Below are 23,613 nucleotides of genomic sequence, written 5' to 3' on the forward strand. Positions count from 1 at the left end.
GCGTTAAGTCTTCCAAACACCGCTGCCAGGGTGGCATCCTGAGGTGATTCTTCTGTTCCCAAAAAGTGCAAGTTACTTTCTTTCGAATTTAATTTAGTTTTAATTTTATTCCAACTTTAACTCTTCACACAATACCCTCATTTTCACTTTGAAATTCAAGGTCATCCGAATATGCCAGGATTTCAGAGGAGTGGCTTCACAGAGGTCATGGTTCTGGGCTGGGATCCACACTTCCCAAGGCCTGGCCCAACCTTTGTCCCAGGCCCGTGCACATCCACTTTTTCCCAAACACACACTGTTTTCACCCAATCTGAGGCGATCAGATGCTGGTCCTCAGATCTGCACATCTTCCAGCTAACATGGGGGGAGAGATATGGGTCAAACCTTCCCATAAAGCTCTTTCAAGACACAGCTTGGAAACTGGAGCACTTTTGATCCGAGAGCCAGCTCAAGGCAGCCAAATGCCACCCGGGCCACTCCCGGTAAAGCTTTCTAAACTTTGGTCTCATAAAGAAAGCAGCCTTGACTAGTGTTTGAATAGAAAACCTCCATGAAAACCAGAGGCGGGGCAGATATACCGAAAGAAACTCGGCCACCACCGTGCTTCCTGCCGTCCAGGGATCGATCCAGCGGCCGTGCGGTGCTGCAGAATTGTACAGTATAAAATACCAGTTCTTTTGAATGAGACATAAAACCGAGGTCCTCACTTTTTTTGTGATCACTGAAGCTCTCGCAGGGCTGTGCACAAAGGCAGGGGAGCGGAACCGAGGTCCGTGGGAGGTAGTTATGGCCTTCCTAGCCACAATTCCCACAGCAGCTTTGTAAGAGTCTTTCATTTTCTGTCCCAATTTCTGCAGTTGCAATGAAGTTTTATTACCAGTTTCCCCTTACCCTAAAAGATAAAAGATCTGAAGCAACTGTGCACATGCAGGTATTTTTCAGCTCCTCGCCACCACTGTGCCTATCAGACCTTTGTCCCCCGCAGCACTCCATTTGCTATATTTAATTCCTTATTAATTACATTGTCTAAGGACCTTTGGTCATTATGTTCACATCTAAATGAAGGAAAAAGAGAGGTCAAACGAGACCTCTAGCCATCTCCGGGGTGCCTGCATGTGCTCTAATAAGTGGATGCATGCTGTCAGACGTGCTCACCACGGGATTTCCAGGTGGGTGGGTAGAAAATCCTGGGTTTCTGTGCTCGCTCCTGCCATGGGTACGCCTGTAGCAGCTGGGAAAGCTCCTGATTTGCATGCGGGAAGGAGGAGCGGTGCCAGCGTGAGGTCTGAGACATTATCAGAGAAACCCAAAGAAAACAAGCGTGAGTTGTTTGCCGGGAGTCTGAATTCTGGAGAGGAGAAAAAAAAAAAAAAAAAAAAGATCAAACAAGCCCTTCAAATGACCCAGACAGTGTTTTGAAGGAAAATCACGTGGCAGCTGTTGAGTGCACGACTGGCCCACACACCTCCCCAGACAACAGCGGAGTGCTTCCAGTGAATAAATATATCTTGCTTTGGGCCTGATGCTGCTCGGGCTCTGACTTTCCCTGAGCTGCAGAGATGAAGTACCAAGGGAGGAGAAGCCTTGGGGAAAATCAGTTTTTGTTTTGAGTCGTCTCTGCTATTCGGCCTGAAGTTGCATTTGAGGAGAAGGGCTTTAGTGCTAGGCACAAGCTGCGTTCTGGCATGGCAGGAATTTCTTTCTTGCCATTTTCTTCAGCCTGGGAGGGTGAGGAATTTCTGGTGGGGTGCATGGGATGGCCTCGGTGATGGATGGCAGGAAATCCTTTTCCTTCCTCCTGTTCTTTGCAGACCAAGGAGGACGTTTTGGATGGGCAGCAAGGACACTGCTGGAGCCCTGTGTCATCTGGGTCCCAGCAGGGTGTCTGGAAGGGCACCAAGAGCAAGGAGAGGGCTGCAAGATGATGAGGATTCGGGAGCATGGGCAGAGGTTGCAACGGGTGGGAACATCGGGTTGGGTGAGGAACAGAAAAACTGGTGATGCTGGGTTGTGAGCTAATTGGAAATAGCTGGTTCCAGGCCCTTGGGAAGGGTGTTATTTCTGGAGGTCAGCTTCTCAGCAGGGCTCCTGTGCAACAAGCTTATCTCACCAGGAGGCAAGACGCATTTATATCACGGCGTTAGGCTCCGTGTGGCTTTTGACCCCAGGAATTAAGGTGACTCGGCCCATTTGAGTGGCAGAGATAACCAGAGCGAGCCAGCAGCCTGGCAGGGCAGCTCCGCTGTTTACACTTCCACGATACCCAGCTCAGCCCTGACTCAGCCGTCAGCAATGATGGTCTGACCTTATTAATATCTATGGGAGTCTTCCTAACGAGGACGTAATTTCACCTCGGAGGCCAATTCATTAATTAGCGTCTCCGGCTATCCTGTCATTGGGCATGCGAGCAGGGGAGCGACTCGACTTATATACTGAGCAAATATGTGCTGAGTAAATATGGGTTTAACTTCAGCACAGCGACAACATACAGGGTCATAAAATTCTGGCAGCAAGAGTGAAAAAGAGGCGAGGGCAGCTCCAAGGATAATTCAGTGCCGATGATGCTTGCTCACTGCAGGCTCGTCTAAAATCCACGTCCGAGGAAACGCTCGCTTATTAATTAGCTGTTGTTTTCAAGTGCTGCATGTAGTCGTGTGCTGTTCTGATGACATTTTTTTTTCTTTTTTTTTCCCCCAGGACTCTTCCATCCCTCAATGCAATACTCTTACTATGTGTGGTTTGCAAAAACACCATTGTCCTGCCGTGCCTGTTGCCAGGAAAGGGCGTTTTATCATTCTAGTATGTCTATTATGAAGCATTTCAGCTTTCCAAAACAAAAATAGCCTTGCCTGCCTTCTGAGCTAACCTAACTCCTCCCCTCCCAAACCATATTCGCATGTTGGAAAGTTGCTTGATAGCAGAAACAAAAACAAACAAATAAACGAGAAAGAATTTACGAGCATTCTTTGCGCGTTAAAATTGGTGAGACTGAGCTTAATTTAACAATAATGTTCTCCCATGGTTAATGTTTTATTCCAGATAGCAACAGGGCACAGTGTGATCCCTCGCAAGGTCAGGAAAGGATTTCTTCTATTGTGCAACACTCACGGATGTTAGTCTTCTCTGAAGCATTTGAGATTGGCCACTGGCAGCTGATGAATGCTGCATGAGCTGGACTATCACCTTGCCACAATGTGATTCTCTCCCCACTCTCCTTTGCTGGATGATCTTATGCAGCCGAGCTGATCTTTCTTAACCCTTCCTTTAAGACAGATGAAGTTTGCTTGATTAAAACTAACCCACTCCTGCACAGATTTGATTATTTCAAGTTTTTTTGTAGAAATGTTTTCCCTTGATTACCAATTTTAAAGAACTACTTACTATACAAAAAAGGGTAGGACAAGGTATACGGAGAGATGATGTCTTGTGTTGGACCAACAAATTTAGGTGGAAAAAGAAAAGAAAGTTGTTGAGCACACAAGCCCTTCTCCAACTTTGATTTAACTGGAGGATGCGAACAGTTTCTCCAAGTTTATTCTCACTATGTCAATCAACCTTTTTACTTTCATTCTCTTGTGCAACAAATACCTGTGTTTGGCAAGAAAGAGGCAAGCAGGAATTGTGAAAACACAGGTATTGTTCCCTCTGATAGCTCTGCAGGTGAATACAAACAGACACGGGCAGAGGGCGGAGGTGATATTTGACAGCAGATGCCAACCCCAGGCAAGAGCAGGTGATATCTAAGCGGTACACACGATAAAGAAGCTGTCCCAGAGAAATTCCACAGGTGGGAACCCTTTGACTTGAGCTGGTGGGAGCAAGTCATGCTGGCAGCAACAGAGGACAATCCAGAGAGCAGTATCATGCACTGGCTGCATCTCAAGCTGGGTGAGCCTTGGAGCCAGACTGGCTTTTGGTGGCAATGCCTTGGACAGTGGCAGGCCCGTGGATGGTATCCGAATCCTCCCCAGGCATGCTGGCAGTTGTCTGGGGCCCAGGAAAACACATGCAGATAGAAATACCATCTCTGTATGGTCCAGAAGGTTTTGTAATCTCTTTCTCATCTCTGACATTTTTTTCTTCCTCCTTTGGCTACCAGAGCAGCCCAGCATTTTTAAACTGAAGCCATGATTTCATTCTCCTTCCTGGGCCTCAAGCAGAAAAGGCAAACTATAAGAAAAATGAATTTTGTTAGAAAGATGTGTGACTGAAAGCAGACGTACACATATTGGTCTTCAAACCATTTTCTTTCCTATGCACTCAAACCTATCTGTTTATTACCAAGACCTCCTTCAGCTCAGGTAACTGCTGTTTTTATTTATAAATAAAAATGAACCAATAAATACGGTGAGTCAGGCTATTTCTATCTCGGTCATTGTTTATCATCACATTAGTATACCTAAATCCTGGTTGCCTCCTTTCAAGGGAAAAATGTGAATAATATGCATTTTTTGCCTTTCATTAAACAACAACAACAAAATACTTCTCAACTGTTGACATCTTTCTACATTTGAAACAAGGTATTAAATAGACTACCCAAGTAACTCCAAATACAGCCAGATTAATGGAGATACACAAAGGGCAACGTTTACCCAAGAATGCCAACATCTTCAACTTTCTCACTACTTCACCCAGCTGAAAACGAAAGGTATGATAACTTCAAACAGCACCCACATTTCTGCTCCACCCTTCCTGCTGCATATGGCATCCTTGCTGGTGTGTTTGGAAGACATCCTGCTGTTTTGCCCAGGAGCTCAGGAGAAGGCTAGAGATATAACCACGTTACTTCTTCACTGTTAGGAATTAAGGCTTAGAAATCCTTGCAAAGCATTAGCTTGTTTTGCAGGGTAGGAAGGTATCTGTTTCTGAAGACTGCATTTCCTAGCTTACACAATTAGGTAAAATGGATGAATCTGCCCAATTTTAACCATGAAGCCCTCACTGCCCTGCAATGACAAACACCCCACGCTTCCAAGCTCAGTTTAGTGCCCCTGGACAGCAGCCTGCTCCTTGTGCTCATGCGAGCCCAAATGATGGTGGATGTCGGCACAAATTGAGCTGCCACTTGGATGAGCTCAGGGCACGGCTCCCTTGGGTGCACCTGTGCCAGCCCCATGTCCTGGGGGGGATCCCAAAGCCTGGCTGGTGGCACCCTGTTCCCCTCACCACAGCCGGGACACCCTGTACCACATGCAGCACCAGTGCTTGTTTAAAAGCCAACAAACCAACCAAAAATAAATGAAAACCGTTTATTTTTATTTATTTTTTGATCTGATTTCAACCTTGAGGCCTCCCAGTCCGTGGTGGAAGCCTCTCTGTCTCCTTGTATTCTGCTCTGGTGAAGCCGCACCTTGAGCGTTGGGTTCAGTTTTGGGCCCCTCAGTCCAAGAAGGACATTGAGATGCTGGAGCGTGGCCAGAGCAGGGATATGAGGCTGGGGAAGGGTCTGGGACACCAGTCCTGTGAGGGGCGGCTGAGGGAACTGGGGGGGGTTTGGGCTGGAGGAGGCTCAGGGCAGACCCCATTGCTCTCTGCTATGGCCTGAAGGGAGCTGTGGGGAGCTCTGGTAATGGTGGTAGGTTAAGAAGGAATGGCCTCAAGTTGTGTTAGGGGAGGGTCGGGTGGGAAATGAGGAGACAGGAGGCTCAGGGGCGACCTTATCGCTCTCTACAGGTACCTCAAAGGAGGCTGTAGCGAGGTGGGGGTTGGTCTGTTCTCCCACGTGCCTGGTGACAGGACGAGGGGGAATGGGCTTAAGTTGCGCCAGGGGAGTTTTAGGTTGGATGTTAGGAAGAACTTCTTTACCGAAAGGGTTGTGAGGCACTGGAACAGGCTGCCCAGGGAAGTGGTGGAGTCACCATCCCTGGAAGTCTTTAAGACGTTTAGATGTAGAGCTTAGGGATATGGTTTAGTGGGGACTGTTGGCGTTAGGTCAGAGGTTGGACTCGATGATCTTGAGGTCTCTTCCAACCTAGAAATTCTGTGATTCTGTGACATTTCTGTCAGAAAGAGCGGTCAGGGGTGGGGACGGGGTGACAGGGAGGTGGTGGCATCCCCATCCCTGGGGGTGTTCGAGGGAAGGTGCTTGGGGACGTGGTGCTTGGGGACGTGGTGCTTGGGGCCACAGTTCAGCGGGCAACACCGGGGTCGATCCATGAGGGCTTCCCCACCCCTCACACCCCCCTCACTCCACCATTCCAAGCACCAACCGCGGGGGAACAACATGGCGGGGTGCTGAGGTGGTGGTGGGGGGGGCACAAGATGGCGGAGGGGGGGGGGGGGAGGCACCCCCTCACGCTCCCCGCGCCAACGAGTGACGTCACCGGCGGCGGCCGGGCGGTGGCAACGGCGGCACCGCCTCCCCCCCCCGTCCCTTCCCCACCCTCCCCTCCCTCCTCCCGCCCCCTCCCGGCCACCGTAGCGGCGGCGGCGGCGGCGGAAGCCCCCTCAGCGGCCACCGTCCCGGGAGGCCCCCGCGGCGGATGGGCCGCGTCGTCCCGGCCGGCGTTCGGCAGATGGCTCGGGAGCTTTCAGCGTTTCGTCACCCGGTTTCCCGGGCCGGGTGGAGGTTGTTACCTCCTTTTTTTTTGGTTTGGGTTCTTTTAGGACCGGCCGGGCCCTTTTTCGGTGCAGCCGGTGCCGCCGGAGCTTCTGAAGAAGCGGCGGTTTTGGCGGCGGCTTTAGGGAAGGAATGCGACAAACCTTGCGCCAACGGTGGGCGCTGCCAGCCGGCCAGCGGGCAGTGCGAGTGTCAGCCCGGCTGGGTGGGAGACCAGTGCCAGCACTGCGGGGGCCGCTTCAGGTCAGCACCGGGAATTTTGGGGGGTGGGGGGGGGGGGTACCGGGAACCTGTGGCCTTGAGGGGGTCCGGGGGGAGCTGAGGGAGAGGGAGGGGAGCGAGGCTGGGGGCTCTGGTGGGGTTGTGGGGGGGATTGGGGGGTGTTGGGGGGGAGTTTGGGGGGTTTGGTAGGGTAATGGGGGTGTGGTGGGGTGAGGGGGATGATAGGGTGGCCCCTCTATGGGGTGGATCTAGGGGGAGTGTGGGGCGGCCCCTTTATGGGGTGGTCCCCGTTTGGGGGTCGGCTGTGGGGTGGTTCCTTCTGGAGTAGTCCTCGTGGACCACCGTGGTCCAGGGCGGCCCCCTAAGGGATGAGCCCCGAGGGGGTCCGTGGGGCAGCCCCCTATGGGGTAGTCCCTATTGAAGAGGGGGTCGTTTGTGGGGCGGCCCCCTAAGGGAAGAGCCCCGAGGGGGTCCGTGGGGCAGCCCCCTAAGGGGTGGTCCCCATTAGGGGGGTCGTTTGTGGGGTGGTCCCTGGTGGGATGACCCCGGGAAGGGTTTGTGGGGCAGCCCCCTAAGGGGTGGTCCCCACTAGGGGAGCCGTTGTCCGTGGGGTGGTCTCCTATGGGGTAGCCCCCCGGGTGAGGTCTGTGGGGTGGCCTCTGATGAGATGGTCCTGGGGTGGTGTCTATCAGGGGACCCCTTAAGGGATGAGCACTGGGGGTGGTCCCCTATGGGATGACCCCAGTGGGGGCTGTGGGGCAGCCCCCTATGGGGTGGGCCCTGTGGGGGGGGTGATTGGTGGGGTGGCCCCTTATGGGGTAATCCCGCAGGGAGCATAATCTATGGGGTGGCCCCCTATGGGATGCCCCGGTGGGGGTCTATGGGGTGGCCCCTGGCTACTGGGGTGTGGCAGGACTGGGGAGAGGAGGAGAAGGAAGGGGGCCAGGGCCACTTGGGATTTGGGTGTAAGGCCTGGGGGCAACAGGGGTTGGGTGCCCCCCCACTGGCTCTGCCCAGCAGTGGGGTCTCAGGGGGGTGGGGATGGATCCAGGGGGTGTGGGGTGTGGGAGCAGTGGGGTGAGAGGACGGGGTGCTGATCCTGCAGGGGGAGCAGGAGTAAGGGAGGAGGATTTGGGGTGCTGGGGGCCTGCAGGGGGACCTTTATCATCAGCGGTGAGGCTGAAGGGCTGGGGTTGTGTAGGGGCAGGGGGCTGTGGGTGTAGGGCTGTGGGTAGGGGCGCATCTGGGTGTAGGGCTGAGCGTGTTAGGAGGGAAAACTGGGTGATGGTAGCGCACAGGGAGGGAGTAATAGGGTTGTAGGAGCTCTGGAAAGTGAGAAGGGGTTGGGGAAGGTGTGGGGGCTGCGATTGTAGAGGGTTTGGGATTTGTATGGAGATGGCTTTGGTCAGAGGCAGGTGGAAGAACTGAGTGTAGGGCTGATTCCTGGGTAGGGTCAGAGGTAGGGGAAGCTGTGGGGTGCAGCTGGGGGGCAGGATCTGGCTTGGAGAGCGAGAGGAGGGGTGCACGAGCAGCTTTTGGGGCTGGTGGGAGTGGTGCTGGTGCCTGGGGAGGGCCGGGGGTGGTGGCTGGGAGCTGCTGGGCCGCCTGCGGGACCGAGAGGAGGTGTGTGCTGATGGGGCTCTGAGGGGGGCTGCCTGGCTGGCGTCTGTCCCACGGGGCAAGGAGTGGGAGATCTGTCTGGAAGCATGTTGGAAACGCGCCCTGTCTGCTCCAGAAGCTTTTATTTCCAGCCAAATTGTCCGTAAAGATGGTGAAGTGTCTGTGAGACGGTTACCTGCTTCGATTTCGGCAGCTGTGGCAGCAAGAGGCAGCGTGTGGCCGTGTGTGTTAGGTGACTTCTCAGCAGGGCTGGTGCTTCGGGGGGAGAAAAAAAAAAAAAAGGCAATGAAAAAAAAAAAAGGCTGATTGTCCTGGGCAGAGCTTGCTTCCGAGACAGCTCCTCGTGGAAAGCACCAGGCACCCCTCTGGTGATGCTCGGGGGAAGGGGAGCCGTGTGGATGAGAGGAGGGAGACTTTGTGGGATTTCCAAGTTGATTCTGCTGTTTTTTTATTTGGAGTTTTGTCTGTATCTGTTTGCAGCTAATTGGGAAGAGGTTTTGGAAGGGATCCGTGCCTGGCCAGGCAGGCTCTGGAAGTTGAGAGCTTCCTTTTCAAGGGTTTTAGCCAGTGCTACGAGAAGTATTTTCTTCTGGTTAATTTTCTCCTAGTATTTTATTCTAGATAAGTGTTTTCTTCTGGTTGAGAAGGGTGCACTTTGCAGTAGCCACTTGCTGTTACCTTCCTTGAGCACTTGAGGACATTTGGACGTTTAAGGGGAGCAGATGTGAATAGAGGCAGAGGCTTTTTTGGGTAGCACAAGTGGGGCTGCTGAGTACAAACAAATTGGTTTATTTTCACTGCTAACAGCTCGTCTTCCTCGATAAAGCTGCTTATTCCTCTTTCAACCCCAATTCCAGCGTAAAATTTTGACTGAAAATATACCGGATGTTTTTCTCTCCTGCTGTTTTGTTCCGCTGTTTGTTTGTTTACCGGTGAGCTGAAGTTTCTAGTCATCTTTTTAGACTTTGAGCTCTAAGAAAAGTGCCAGCGAGTGTTCTTGAGCAACGTTCAGAGCTCTGCGGTCACAGCTCTCCCCTGCCTCGGACTTAGTGTCCCATCAGCAATGGCACCGCAGCTTTTTTGGTGTGTTTCTCCAGAGCTTGGCTCCAAAAGGATTGGTTTTCGACCCGTAGGGATGGATGGGAAGCGTGAGGGCAGGTGAAAATTTATTTCCAAGCGTGGTATATCCCACATGCTTATCTACCTGACGGTGAAATGTAATTAAAGTGGGCACGTTAATCGCCCTGCTCTTTATCTGGGTGTTGATGGTGACTGCGTTCGTGGGCTTGGCTGGTTTATGGTGTGCACTGCAGTTGTTGTGATGCTGTGCCCTGTGTTACAGGCTGCTCATACCTGGCATCAGGCAAGTCTTTGTACTTATACTGTGGTAAGAAACATGCACCATTTTCCTTCTAGTTTCATCCAAAACGCAGGAGGGGAGACGCCGTGCGGTGCAGCGCTGGTCTCATGTGGAGGTATTTGTGTGTTTTTCCTCAGGACGCCTGCTGTTTTGGCTCAAAAAGGAAGCCATGCATAAATACACCTGCACGTGGTCTTGGTGGTAATTTGTACTTCTAGGAAAAGGAAGAAAACGCCCATTTTTGCGCGGCTGAAGGGTGGGCAGGCAGAGGAGCGAGGTGCGAGCCGTTCCGGGCGGCCTATTTTTCGAGGCGAGGAGCCAGCCACCTGAATCCTTTCGAGGCAGAGCCCGAGAGCGTGGCTTTCCACAGAGCTGCGGCAGAAAATGTAGGGCATGCCTGGCGTGCTCCTGTCCTCTGCTGCTGCCCTGCTGCCTGGTGCCAGGCTCCTGCTCGAGGGAGCTGCAGCACCAGGTGCTTTGCTCAGCACTCGGTGCCTTCAAGGGAATCGTTTTGGCTGGCTGCAGAGGGAGGTAGGGCACAGGTTACGAGGTGACCGCTGTTTTACGCAGGTTTCTTGGCCAAAAATTGGAGAGGATTAGGTGAACTCTCAAGGTGCTGCCTTCTGGGAAGGTGGCTGGATGCTAGCGGTGTCGGTAGGCGCGCTGCTGGGCGATTTGGTGTACGATCCTAGCAGCAAAAGCGAACAGACTCTGTGTTGTATATAATTAGACACCAAATGTTTCCAGAAAACCAGGGTTTTGTGTGTAAGGGCGCTGCTTCTCTCCTTTCATGGTAATCCTTTTTTTGTTTTTTTTTTGAGGTGGGAGATGGAAAACGCGAAGCGGTGCTTAGCAATGGAACGTGGCAGTGGGGGGAAAAAAAATAAAGATTAGGGTGTATCTTTTGAACTACCACTTTATTAATTTAATGGAGGCAGTTCGGGGCTGCTGATTGAATGTTATTAAGGACTCTGTGGTTACACGCTCTCCTTGGCCAAAGAATATTGCAGTAAAAGGAATTTTCTCCCTAGATGATTTGGGTAGATCGTAACCTGTGAGAGCTGCTAGCTAGCAAAGGACTGTCACGGGTCCTGTTCTTAAATAAATGGGAATTTGGTCAACAGCTACTGCACAAATTCGCTGTCTTTAAGGAGCTACCTGATGCAGTTCAGAGCTTCATGAAAGTCAGAAAGCTACTTAATATATTAGAGGTTGTTGGCAATTTGAATCGAATCAGTTTAAGTGCTTAAATTAGATTTGGGTGTTGTGTTTGTGCCTGATCCCAGCTCCACTGCTCTCTTTTCATTAGGGCATTATCGTGCATTTAAAATTCTTTTCTCTTCCATGGTGCTGTGCGAAACGACGTGCCCTGGTGGTAAGAGAGTGGGCTATGCGAGCTGGAAATGTCTAAGCAGGATGAGCTTCCAGGAAAACATTGGGGGAAGAAAAAAGCCTACTTAAATGGTTTAATTTAGATCTCGGAGGCATTATTTACAAGTTTGGGATTTTGAAAATTTGCTCGGAGGTGTGTGAATATGTCTGTGTGTATATATATCTATCTGTCTAGGGGCTTATGTGGTCTGTCCGTGGAGAGAGAAACTCTTGGTTGATGTTTCATCCTCATTCTCGTCGTTTTGTTGTTAGTCTGTGGATGGAAAGGCTGCTATTTTACTAGAGTTCGAAGAAAAAAGGTTCATCTCTGAAACAATTCAGTGTTTTCGACATACCTAGGAGGTTCTGCACATCTTGCTTTGTGGCCAGCACAATTATTTGCCTGGCCTCAGTTGTTTAATGCTTGCAATAAGCTCACTTCTACTTCACAGCATGCTCTACAGCGAGGAGAGGACAGCAGGCAATGCAGGACAGTAAAACAGTGCAGAGGGGGCTGGATCTTTGTCACCTCTGCCTCATGCCCACCGAGCACCTTCCCCTTTGAGCATTTAGGTGCTGGAATCGCCGAGCAGCTCGCGGCCTCAGCCTGCGGGTGCGAGGAGCAGGACCAGTGGCCGTCTGCTTGCTGGAGGGTGGCTGAGCTTTGGGACCTCTGGGGGTGATGGAGCAGGTAGGGGGAGCCGTGCTGTGCCTGCCAAGTCCAGGAGCACGCCTTGGACATGAACATCAGCACCTCCTTGTCTTCAGTGGTCTGCACAAAAGACATTTCTGTCCCTTTTGTCACTTGGAAGACCCCGGAACAGCCACCTGCATCAGGTCAGCTGAAATTGTCTGATGTTGGTGTAGGTTTTTCCATTATTTCGCAGGCTCTGTTGCTTCTTTCATCATGGATCCAAAATAAACTGGCGTTGAGCTGGGTGTTCGTTATCATCTTACTCCATTTACAGTCAACAGAAGCGATTTTATTGAAATTTCACCAAGTGACTGAGTCTCCACAGAAATGGCGTTTTATTATAAGTCTTCAAAAGAACCGGGAGGTGCTCTTATTGTGCACCCTCGTGAAGTTAAATAATGCTTGGAAGGCAGGTGGCAGATCTCAGTTTCCCGGCTTGTTCCTCTGAAGCTTGGGTGAGCAATCAAATTTCAAACCACGAACTTCCAGCGCGTAACGTAAGTGTCTGTGATGATCCATGCTGAAAATCCTCTCTATCCTGAGATAATGCTGCTGCTGACCAACCTGCTGGATTACCGCATTAATTAACGATACCCTTGGGTGCTCTTTTCTTAAACAGTTTGCCGGAAGAATTTTTTTTTCCAATTTGAAGTTCCAAGCACGGCGCTTGGAATTAGCTTCTTGATCTCGTAGAGCTTCGCTTTTTTTTTTCTGTGCTCAACGTTTTCTCTGCAAGGAGTTCTTCAGGAGCTCTTAAATCGCGTCTTCTAAAATGTAGTGGAAAAAATATAGTAAAAAATACAGAAGATGGGGTTCAGAATTGTGTGATTTTATACGTAAAGGGGTTTCAGAAGAGGAGGAAACCAATACAAACTGGAGCTCACCCTAAGATGGACTGCAAGAATCTTGTTACAGTACTTTGTTCTTGTATAGCCGAGGTCTGCCTGCAAAACCTCTGCAGTGCATTGAAAGCAGGGCTGGAAGATTTGATAAGCAATAGCGCAGCACAGAATGAAGATGATAATTTACCTTTCAGCATAGCTTTGAATCAAACACTCATGAAGTCATGAAATACTGAACCAGGAATTACAAATGGTTTGGGTTTCCTGCTTTTGTTCCTTTGTTTATGGCAGATCCACGTGGAGTTCCTTTGGACACGAGACCGCCACAAACGTCCTCCCCTCCCTTTGCTTAAAATAAATATTTATTTTACATCTTTCTGGGCAAACAGAGATGCAGGTTGCTGCAAGGGTTTCAGTGGATGGGATTCGGGGCATGATTTTGGCTTCTAGAGCCTTAAATCCTTGGGATTCTGAAAATGGGAGGGATCCTTCCTGGTGAAATCGTGAAGGATGGCAAGAGACCTGACCTGCACACTGAGCAGTCTGGAAGTTAAAATCCGATGAGCTAAATTTAGCACAGCAGAATGGCGGATTTTTAGAATAATGTTTTAAAGGAAACGGACTCGGTATTTCGGGCTGATAATGGCCTTTGTTATGTGGAACAGATTTCAGTGTTACGCTGATCAGCTGAGCGATGTTCCTGATAAGGAAGGGCAGCTGATGGCCAGATCAGGTGGCTTGAAATACTTCTAGGATGAAGTGGGGGCTGCTTGAAGTTTCAGGTACCAGTTGTGGTTTCTTTGGGTAAATCTGCTTCCCGCAGAGTCCCCAGTCAGAGTTTTCAGTTCTCTGAAAATGCAGAAGCAGAATCCAAGGGTGATTGCAAGGGTGATTGTGCTAGCTGGGGTTTTCCACTGTGTAAAACTTTTATTTTTCCCCCCTCTCCTGCCAAGCCTGCTGAGCTCGTAGCTGTGGAACAAACAGCGCTGCCTTATACCACGCTCCTCATCTTGGACGTGCTTCACAGGTCTCACAAAAACCCACGTAGGGGTTGTTGCTTCAGGTGGGTAGGGAGGGCATTATGCACACTACTAAGGATGAAAACGATCCTTAATGTCTTTCAGCACTGCCCAGGGCAGACGGGCTTTGTTCGGAGACCTGAGGATGTGTGAATGCAGCTGTGAAAATCCCACTTTTTCTCTTATTTGTTGTTCCCTTTGTCTCTCCTGTTTCTCAGAAGCCTTAGTTTTTACTTGCTAGCTTCTGTAGCCTGCAAGGACAGATAATAAGCGAGGCTAAGGTAGGAAAACACCCTTTTGAAGAGTTTCTTATTAGTCAGTGTTTGTATTGCATGAAAATTTAATATCTGTCTCTGAGGTGGTGCTTGTCTGCTTAGGGTATAAAAGCTTGGCGCGGATGAATTAGCATTTCTGTAAACCCATTTATGAACCCGAATGCAGAAGGTGAGGAGCATTGTTCCGTTCTGAAAATGTAGGTTGGATTTAACCTTACTTCGTTGTCAAGCGAGAGAAAAATTGAGGCTTCAATTACGGTGCTTTTTGAAGCTGTGGTTGCCTTTCTCCCTGCTGCTTTTCACTCATTAGTATTGCCACGAACAAAAAAAAAAAAAAAAAAAAAAAAAAAAAAGACACTTCCAGGGTCTCTTGCTTTGGTGAGTTACTGCTGGTGTAACGCGTGGCTGGGTGAGTGTGGGTTTATTTTCAGCATCCTTGCACGTGTGGCGTTACATCCTTCCTTTCACAGCTTTGTAGCGCTCGAAGCGTGGGTATTGTGGGGCTGCTGCCAGATATTTTCAGCCCTTATCGGCAGAAAATCTATGACCGAGGCTCACCCTGCGTGCGCGTTTTGGATTTCCTTGTTTGCCACCATCGAGAGCGTGTTTGTCTTCCTCCAAAATAAGCTGCCCAGGACGGCTTTGTGAAAACCCTTGCTGTAGCCACGTGTGGTGCTGGTCCTGCCCAAGTTAGGCACCTGCCTGCTTAATGATTAATTCCCGAGACCCCATTAATGCAGACCGCAGGCCCTCACGTGAATTTTTCCAGCAACCTCTGTGCTGAGGTTCTCCGCTATCTGCGTTTGCACCAAACTTTGCTCTTCTGCGTCATCGGCGGTGGTGATTCCAAGAAAAAACTCCGCAGCCGCTGCAAGACCGGAGCTGCCAAGGAGCACGGGGTGAAATGCTGACTGCGGGGCAGCAGGAGGAGGCTCGGGGCAAGCCTCATGTGATCCTTGCCATTGAGGTTCTTACAAAAAATGTTCTGCCCTGGCAGGACTGCAGGCAGGCATCGCAAGCTGCTTGTTCAGCTGGAGGAGAAGTACCACGCTGCAAATAACACGTTGGGAAATAACTCCTTGTGAGGTCACTCAAGGCTCTGTGGCTTTTATATATTTTTTTTTTTCAAACTGAGATTGGGAACGGGAATAATCGTGGCCGGTTGCTTGTGTATTACGTGAAAAATTTGGTGCTGAATTCCTGGTGCGAGATGGGCTCTGTGCTTCCAGATGCGTTTATTTATTTATAGCTGCAGCCCGACAGAGTTGGTGCTTTTGTTAACTGCTTGATTTATGGCACTCAGCCTCATCACCGGGAGCCGTTTAAATGTGGGTCAGTCGGCGTCTGCTTCTCGCAAGCACAGGTTGGGGAGATTCTTTAAATTTGGTGTTTTTCATTTTGGGAACCGTAGCGGGTGTTTAAACATGCCCTCGCTCAACTATTGGAGGATGAATGATTTGGAGGAGGTGTTGGAGTAGTTCAGAGTCAAAACCAGAACTTGACTTCTTGCCTCTGCACATATTTTTCTGAACCATCCGTTCTAATGCTGCTGGGAATTTGTTTTTTAGAGGATGTGCTGATAATTTTTTCGCTTGTTTTATCCGGATTTATACCGGGAGCCTGAAACTCCAACCTGTGCATAATGCAGCAGTCCCCAAATTCCTGGCCTGACGTTGTTTGCTGCTATTCCCAGCAACCTGAGCTGTCGAAGATTTCTGGGGCAGCAGGCACATGTGCCAATTTGTGCATAAATCCCTGCTGCAAACGGCAGAGCTCACAGCTTGCATGCAGGTCTGGGTTCGGGGTGTGAAGGGGGGGCGATTTGATGGGAATTGGGATCGTGTGGTTGGTTCGTGAAGCTGTAGGGACTTGGTAGCCCGTAACTTTTCCTTCTCCTACAGTGGAAAAAGGGCGAAGGGACTTGAGTCCTGAAAAGGCAAAGGCAGTGAACAGAGAAACAGCTGGATTTGGCACAGCAGTTGTTCTTCAAGATCAGGCCATTTCTTCAAAACTTCTTCGAGGTGAAGCCCGTGCTGGTTTCTGTTCCCCAGCCCCTCAGCCAGCGGCGCAGGCAGCTGTTCTCCCTGGTCCACATCTCCTGATGGTTTGTTTTTAAGCAAACACTGGGTATTTATATTGCTGTAAGGCATGGAAGCTTTGTCTCAAAGTAAAGGATGCTATCACAGCCAGCGCTGGCTTTTTGTTTCCTGCTTGGCTTTGCCAAAACTCCCAAGTGCTGCCGTATCACTCGATCTGCCTTTAGCCTTGAAGACCTTCAGGGTGCAGCATCACCAATAGTAGGGTGCAATACTTCCTACTTCTAGGAATGGGGCAGGAACACGGCTCATCATCTGATTTCTTGGTTTACCCTCCTTATCTATGCAACAAGGACAGGTTATTAAAGAGAGATGTTTAAAAATGTTCTGATGGTGGCATTATTCATGCAGGAATGTGGCAGTTTCAAAGGACGTTGTGGTTGTTCTGCATGGCAACTGCTATCCAACTTCTTTGTCTGTACTGTCCTACAAAAGAAATGTGGTTAATGTTGCTATAAATACGCCATAATCAACTTCACTGAGGCTTGTGAGAAGGGATATTGTATGTAAGAAGTGAGGAAGTTCAATTGGGATCTTAATTTCCCTATTCAGTGCCGACAGGAATCTGTCATGTGGGATTTACCCTGATTTTCACGTGGTGGCTTCTCCCTTTATTTGATCAGAGCTGGTCAAGGCATCAGAACATCTTTTGTGCCTGTGGTTTGCTTGTTTCCATGCGAGCTGGGTGTGTACGAGGGCATGAAGAGATTGTGTTTAAAGACAACATCCTTTTTCTCACTCGCAGCCTCCCGAAACCAAGCTTTCAGCATCTCGAGGTGCTTAAGACTGAGACATCACGGTGAGAAATGAGTGCAGGCACGAAGGTAGAGTGGCTTACTCTCTGCAGCTCCCAGGGGAGGCCCAGGGAGGTTTTCCCTTCTTTTTTGTAGGTTGATGCAACTTCACGCATCTCCTTGCATCATTGTGGGGTAAAAAACATTGGCTGTGTCATGGGACTCGGGACGTGCAGGGCTGCTGTGATCTAAATAGTTTTCTTCTAGGAAGGAGCAGTGTTTCTGTGATCCCTGGAAAAAGGATTTGAGAGCTGCTGCTCGCACGATGTATGGGGAGGAGGGAAAGGTGCTCGTCCCTGTTGCTTTGCAGACCTACTGCAGCGTGGTAAAGGTAATATGGGGTGAGCATCCCCCTCCCCAGATCTGCACAGCCCCCAGATCTGGAGTGTTGCCTGGAAAAGAGATGAGTGTTTTCCTGTTTTCTGTTTGCCCAGAGCTGTGGCTGCCCCATCCCTGGAAGTGCTCGACGCCAGGTTTGATGGGGCTTTGAGCAACCTGGGCTGGTGAGAGGCGTCCCTGCTCATGGCATGGGGTTGGGATTAGGTGGTCTTTTAGGTCCCTTTAAACCCAAACCATTCTGTGATTCTCTTATTTTGTGTAGAGAACAGCTGAAGTCAGCCTTCAGAAAGGAATTTTGTGTTTTTTTTTTTTTCTTTTTTGTGGATGGAAGAAGAAATACTGTAGGAGACGACTGCGTGTGTGTCCATCGATTTCTGTCAACCCTGTAATGTTCCTACGCTACTTCTTGCTTTAAAGCTGTGATGGAGTCACGGGCAACAGAAATCTGTATGGATGTTTCAGAGCTGGGGCTTCTCTTTGGGCATCAAAGCTGTCTTGTAGGATCTGAGGGCTGCCGAGGACAGGCTGGTTGCATCCCTCTGCCCCACGGGACTCCAACGCTTGAATTGCTAATTCCTGTAGTGCCTTGTAGCCTAACAGTTTCATGAATGGCTTGGCCAAAAGCAACGAATTCTCACGGAAAATTAAGGATAGCTGGATGAAGGCTGCTTTCATAGCAGTGTATTTCCTCCAGCACTGACAGAACGCTTTCCATGGTATCATTGTCACATCTGAAGAGGAAATGCTGCTCGTTTTGAGGCCAGCAAATATTGTGGAGAATTCTTAAATTCTCCTGATTGACACGTGTAAACACCCAGAGCGCTGAAACCCCTTTGGCAGTCTGGACCCTTGATGGGCTAAGGGTTTGCAGCAGGTCAGGATTGTGGCTTGGCATGAGCTGCTTTTACTTAAATGTCCAGTTAAATAATAATAATAAAAAAAAAAGTATGATTTTAATGGGGTTAAAATATCTGTTTCTGTCCATCAGGATGTATCTCTCTATCCAGTGACCTTCTGGCACTTAGACCCAGAGTCTCCTTTCTGAGAAAAAGAAATGACTTCGAGTAGAAATTGCTCTGTAGGGAAGAAAAGCTTTTTATAAGCTTTTACTCGTGGTCAGACGTTTTTATTATTAGCTCTTGAATACGTAGAAAAAGTCTTTAGAAACAAAATCTGGAAAATCTCAGCCCTAATTAGTTTTGTCTCTGCGTATGCTGACAATTAGGAGTGGTAATTTTCTACATTTTTTTTCCTTTTAGCAGTTATATTTGTGTGTCTTCTGCATAAAACAGTTGCAGTGTAGTAAAGCTGTGCAGTTACCTAGGTGTGGGTTTAAAATCAAGAGTTGTGCAGGTCCCAACTCTTATTCCTTAGTGTATAATATCCTGTTTAAGGAATAGATTTAGGAAGGAAAGAAAACGGGTTCAGAAAACTATTGGGGAGATCGTTTGTCCAAAGGAGTTTTGATATAGATAATGTTAAGTTTATTAATTATCATTTCATCCTAAAATTTTGCTGTGAGCTGCCTTTTGAGGATTACCACCCTTGGACTGTTTGGACTTCCCAGCTGTCTTGGCTTTCCAGTGGTATCGACAGCAAACTGCAGCAGGTCTGAAAATGGAGAAAGGAAATCTCTGATCCTTTACAGTCAGGGTCTGTACCTTGGTTTCTTCCCTGTTTTTTCGAAGAAGCCTCACACGAGGAGGGTGCAGCACGTTTCCCTTTCGGAGCGAATTAACGTGGGCTGGAATTACAGGATTGATTTATGAACTGGTTAACTGCTTTGATGCCTAATTGATTCAGTACAGCAAGCACTTCGCAGCCCTTGCAGGCTGAGGCCGGGCTGCTGACAGCCTCCTGAAGCAAATCAGTGTTTTAGCTGTCAGTCTGCAGCCGGTAATTGGGAGCTGTTTCCCACACCACTCTTTTGGGGATTGCGGAGCCCTTCCCCAAACGGGTTGTTAAACTGCAAAGCTCATCATCGGCGTTGGAGATGAGAACCTCGTACGTACGTACCCAGATCGTCTTACTTATTTGTACTGAGGGAGTGCGTAGGAGTCCTAGTCATAACATTTGGATTGTGTTTCCCCTAAAATAGTCCCCGTTGTAAGTTGTCCTGATTATTTGTAGCCACGGGATTCACGTTCACTGGTTCAAAGCGAATTTTCTGGCTTTTTCATTGCTGCTCTTCTGTCTTAATGGCTCGGTGAGGTTTTGGGAAGGGCTGCTGTATTCTCTCTGTCCTTAATTCACTTTTAAAACCTTTTCTTTCTCTAAGTAGCATCAAATTTTTCTCTCGGGTGAGGATTCCCGTAATCTTTTAAGAGCAGTTTTAAACAACAGTCGGCGTGAAGAGCTGGTCGTAGAAAGTAACATCAGCTGAGTCTTTGGACTGTGCAATATAGGGATGTGGAATGTCCCTTTTTAAAAATAAAGGTGAGAAGGGTGAGCTGTCTGCATACAGACCTGACAATCTGACCTTGAGAGCAAATGGGTTTTAGGGCTTGTGTTAAGGGAAGGAACGACTGAGGATGGACAGAAGGTGCCAGGTAGGGTTGCTGTTTTACATCGTGCTGTTTTAAACAAAATAGTGTCTCGGCCGGAGAGCTGTGGGGTGTGTGGGGGTGGTTTTTAAGCATCCTTTAGGACCAAGGCATCTGTAGCAGGTTGCTCAATGCTGCCTGGACTTGGGAAACCTGTCTGAATTGGTGTTGTCTGGAGCATGCTACGTGGTGTGCAGGGAGCTTTTCCCCTTCAGTGTGGGAGCTGACAGCCGAGCATCCCTCCCGTTGAGCCACTTGTGCTGCCATCGGGGGAACCAGGCACCCTCCCAGGTGACAGGGATCACGGGCAGCGTTTGGGAGAGGGAATTTGTTGGTAAGGCAGAGCTGGAACCTGATTCAGTGTTTTTTCTGCTGACCTGGGTGCTGATTGCATCAGCTGGTGGTGTCACGGGGAATCCCGATGCGGAGATCCCTGCGTCAACGCTGGGAAAGCAAAAGGATGAGCAAAGGGACAGAAGCGGGGTGAAAGCACTCTGCGGTGCTGTGTTACTCGTGCTGACTTACAGTAACTGGTCTTTGAACGGTTATTTGTCAGCGTGAAGCTTCTCACAAGGCCAAATGAAATAAAGAGGCGGCGAGGTAAAAGAGGGAAAACAATAATATCATTTAAAGCACCGCTAAAAGCATCTCCTGGGTCGCCTCCTCTAACCAGGCGGTGGGTTTCTAACCCCTTGTTACCCAAGAGGAGCGCTCAGCTCTTATTTCTAGGATGTCTGGCTGAGGTTTAACGCTTAGGGAGCCTGGCTGAGGCTTGCACTGAAGTTGTTCGTGGTTATTGATCAGCAAATGCTCTCGCCCGCAGTTATTTCTCCCCTAGCATTACAGCGCATCAGCGGTGCGAGCCTCAAACGATCGCTGCAGTTACCAAAGGTTCCCTTGGCCAAGCGTGCAATGCTCGTCTTGCGATTTGGAAAAACGGAATAAATGGTATTTTTTGACGTGAAGCAATCCCCACGTTTGATGCGGAGAGCTGGATGATTCACTGTGGCCCCAGGCGCTCTGATCCTGCTCGCTGTACAGCCCGCGGAAACCTGCCTCGAGTAGGAAGCATTGCAAACTGGAATACAGCAACTGCAGGACCTTTTGTCGTGCCATCTTCCCCTTGAAAACCTATTAAATTGTATTAGAAGCCAAGATTGTGGTGGCTTTTTTTTTATTTACGTCTTGCTTTTCAGCTCCCAGTCTAGCAGTGTAGATGGGGAAGGGGATATTTTGTTTCCTAATCGTTACTGTCTCAGTCTTTTCCCAAATGAAATATTTCCATGTTACAAGTTAACAGTGTGAAAAGGTTATATAAAGTCCTCTAGCCCTCTTAGTACAGAGCAGCAACCTCAAATGGAAATAATTAAAGCAAAATAATGTGGTTCTGCTGTCACTCAGCGCTGGTTGGCATGGAGAGCTGCCAGCGGAGCAGGCTGGGTGCTCTCACCAGGCTTTGCTCTGCGTCAGGGTTTGAAGTTCAGTGTTTCTACCCAAAAATCCCACTTGGAGGGAAACCTGACCTTTTGAGGGGCTTAAGAGCTGGTCTGGATGTAAAATCATTTGCAGGAAGTCCATTTTTTCCTTGCTTACGATGTATTAATGTTTGTGGGGTCTGTTTTATTGAAATCCAAGGATTTCTTTGGAGCTTTCTGCTGAAAAGCGCATCTTCCACTTCCAGTGTGACAGACCCAACAGCACTCGTGGTCACTGTTTATATGATCAAGGAGTGCTTAAAGGATTGAGATGTTCATTTCAGCCAGTTTAGCTTTCAGTGCCTTGGAACAGTCGAATAAAATCTCACGCAGGAGGTGATGCTGCTGGGGAGGGACAGTGAAGCAACGATTAAATAGATTAAATAGTAAAAATTAACTATTAAATAGATTAAATATAAATAGTAAATATACTGTTAAATAGATTAAATAGTAAATATTCGGGTGAAATTTCTGTAGGGGCACAGAAGTGCTAAGTCCCTAATGCACTCTTTTTTTTTTTTTCCTTAGATTTATTTCCATAAATTATTTCACTTTTTTTCTTGCAACCTTCCTCTTTGGGTCAAAAAGTGACCGTTTTTAATACAATTCTGAAAATCTTAGTGCGAAACGTGGCTACTACCGTAACTTTTACGTATTGTTTCACTGCCCTGAGACTTTTATTTATAAAACCTCATCCTGACAGTGCCTCTGTGCTTGGTCAGAGGGGAAACACGACTGAATTAAGCAAGCTCCTCAACACCACGCAGCAAATTATCGGCTGGACAAGGCTTTGGAGTTTCGGGGCTCACTTGGCAGAGCGGTGTCTGCTTGTTGACGACTCGCAGCGCTGCTCATGTAGAAATAATTCCTTCTCCAGAGCAGCCAGGGTGAAGAGCCCTGGGAAAACGCCTGCTTTCCAGTTCGTTATGGAGCAATGGGAGGCGAGAGGCAGCTCCAGAGCCGAACCCGTAATAAATCGATCGGCTGCGACTTGTTCCTGCCCGCTCGCCAGGCGTGAATTCCTTATTGATTCTCGTGCCAGCCAACATTAACAGGATGAAGTCCTCCACCTTATCGAGGTGATAAAGCTGCCCATGCAAATAGTCCCCAAATTCAGTAGGCTTCTGAAGCCGCAGCGAATCTGCACTGGGTTTAACTTGCAAATTTGGCACGAGCCCCGTGGAAGCGCCCGGTTTGCTCCTGTTGTGAAAGCTCCCGTCCTGCATCGGGTGGGCGAGTTTAATGATTGGCTTTGGCTGAAGAGCCCTGTCTGCTTTCAGGGATTTTGGGTGTTTGCTCTTCATGAAACACTTGGAGCGTGTGTTAAAATCGTTGGTCATCCGCAGCAGAAAGCGGAAGTTTGGGTTAAGCCTTTAAATGAATGGCCCAGCTCTTAAAATGCTGGGTATTTATTATTTATCAGTCTTTTTTTCTGTCTTTTGACTATCTGCCCTCGTGGACAGTTATTTAGGAGGGAGGAAAAAACCATCTTTTGACTACCTGCCCTTCTGGATAGTTGTTTAGGATGGAGGGGGGAAAAAATATCATTGAGTTTTGTTATGTAGCTGATGGTAAGTGTTTAAATGCTGCTGATCCTTACAGCTTTTGGGGTGCTGCTGCCCCTTAACCCCAATTTGAAGGTGGCAAAGCCAGGGCATGCTGACCCTAGGGCAGCTGCTGCCTTCTCACCTCTAATATTTAACTAATGATGAGCGGTTAACGGGCTTTAATTTTTCGGCTAAAAGGTAAATGGACTGGTTTCCTGGGGAATGCTACTTCCTAGGTTGAGAACTGTCGGATGCTTTCAAACTCTGCTTGTTCAACTTGAGAGGAGAAACACCCCCCCCACACCCCGAGCAAAGAGCTATGCAGCTGGAGAATCTGAGCGTTCCCACTTTCTCTAAAATAGGGACTGTAATTAGCGGGAACAATTTGACTCCGAGCCAGTCTGAACAGCCTGGCTTAATCTAAATAAAAACCCGAATGCTTGGAGCAAGTTTTGTCTCCCCAAATTGGGCTCTAATAAATAAATTAAATAACGAGATGCAAAATTCTCAAAATAGCCCCGCGGAGCTCTTGGGGGCGAGAGCGCATCTGTTTGTGCGGGCGGGCTGAAGGGGAAAAACAAATTGGGTCCCTGTCCTCGTCCCGTTGGGGTTTTGTGGGGCCTGTGGGTCCTGCCTGCCTGCCTGTGGATCACGTTTGCCTTTTGTCCTCCAGGAAGAGATTGCAGCTCCGTGTTCGAGTACAAAAGTGCTCAAACGTGACCTGTGCTGTGGGAACCCCACCCAGGAGAGCTCCCGGTAACCCCAATGCTCGGAAATCGGACGTGCAGGTGTAAAGGTTTCAGAGGAAACACCGTGCAGCCTTTTTTTTTATTGCTGTTCCTCACTTTGAGACCTCT

General features: G+C 49.0%; 1 protein-coding gene across 1 annotated transcript in view; it reads left to right on the forward strand.

Moving 5' to 3' along the window:
• Positions 1 to 6,261: 6,261 nt before the first annotated feature.
• ATRN (attractin) overlaps positions 6,262 to 23,613 on the forward strand; it is a 145,076-nt gene continuing 127,724 nt past the window's right edge. The window contains 2 exon segments of the mRNA XM_032186940.1: positions 6,262 to 6,439; positions 6,442 to 6,802. Coding sequence (XP_032042831.1) covers positions 6,262 to 6,439; positions 6,442 to 6,802 — 539 coding nt within the window.

The sequence above is a fragment of the Aythya fuligula genome, chromosome 4 (assembly GCF_009819795.1).
Source record: "Aythya fuligula isolate bAytFul2 chromosome 4, bAytFul2.pri, whole genome shotgun sequence".
Classification (NCBI taxonomy): domain Eukaryota; kingdom Metazoa; phylum Chordata; class Aves; order Anseriformes; family Anatidae; genus Aythya; species Aythya fuligula.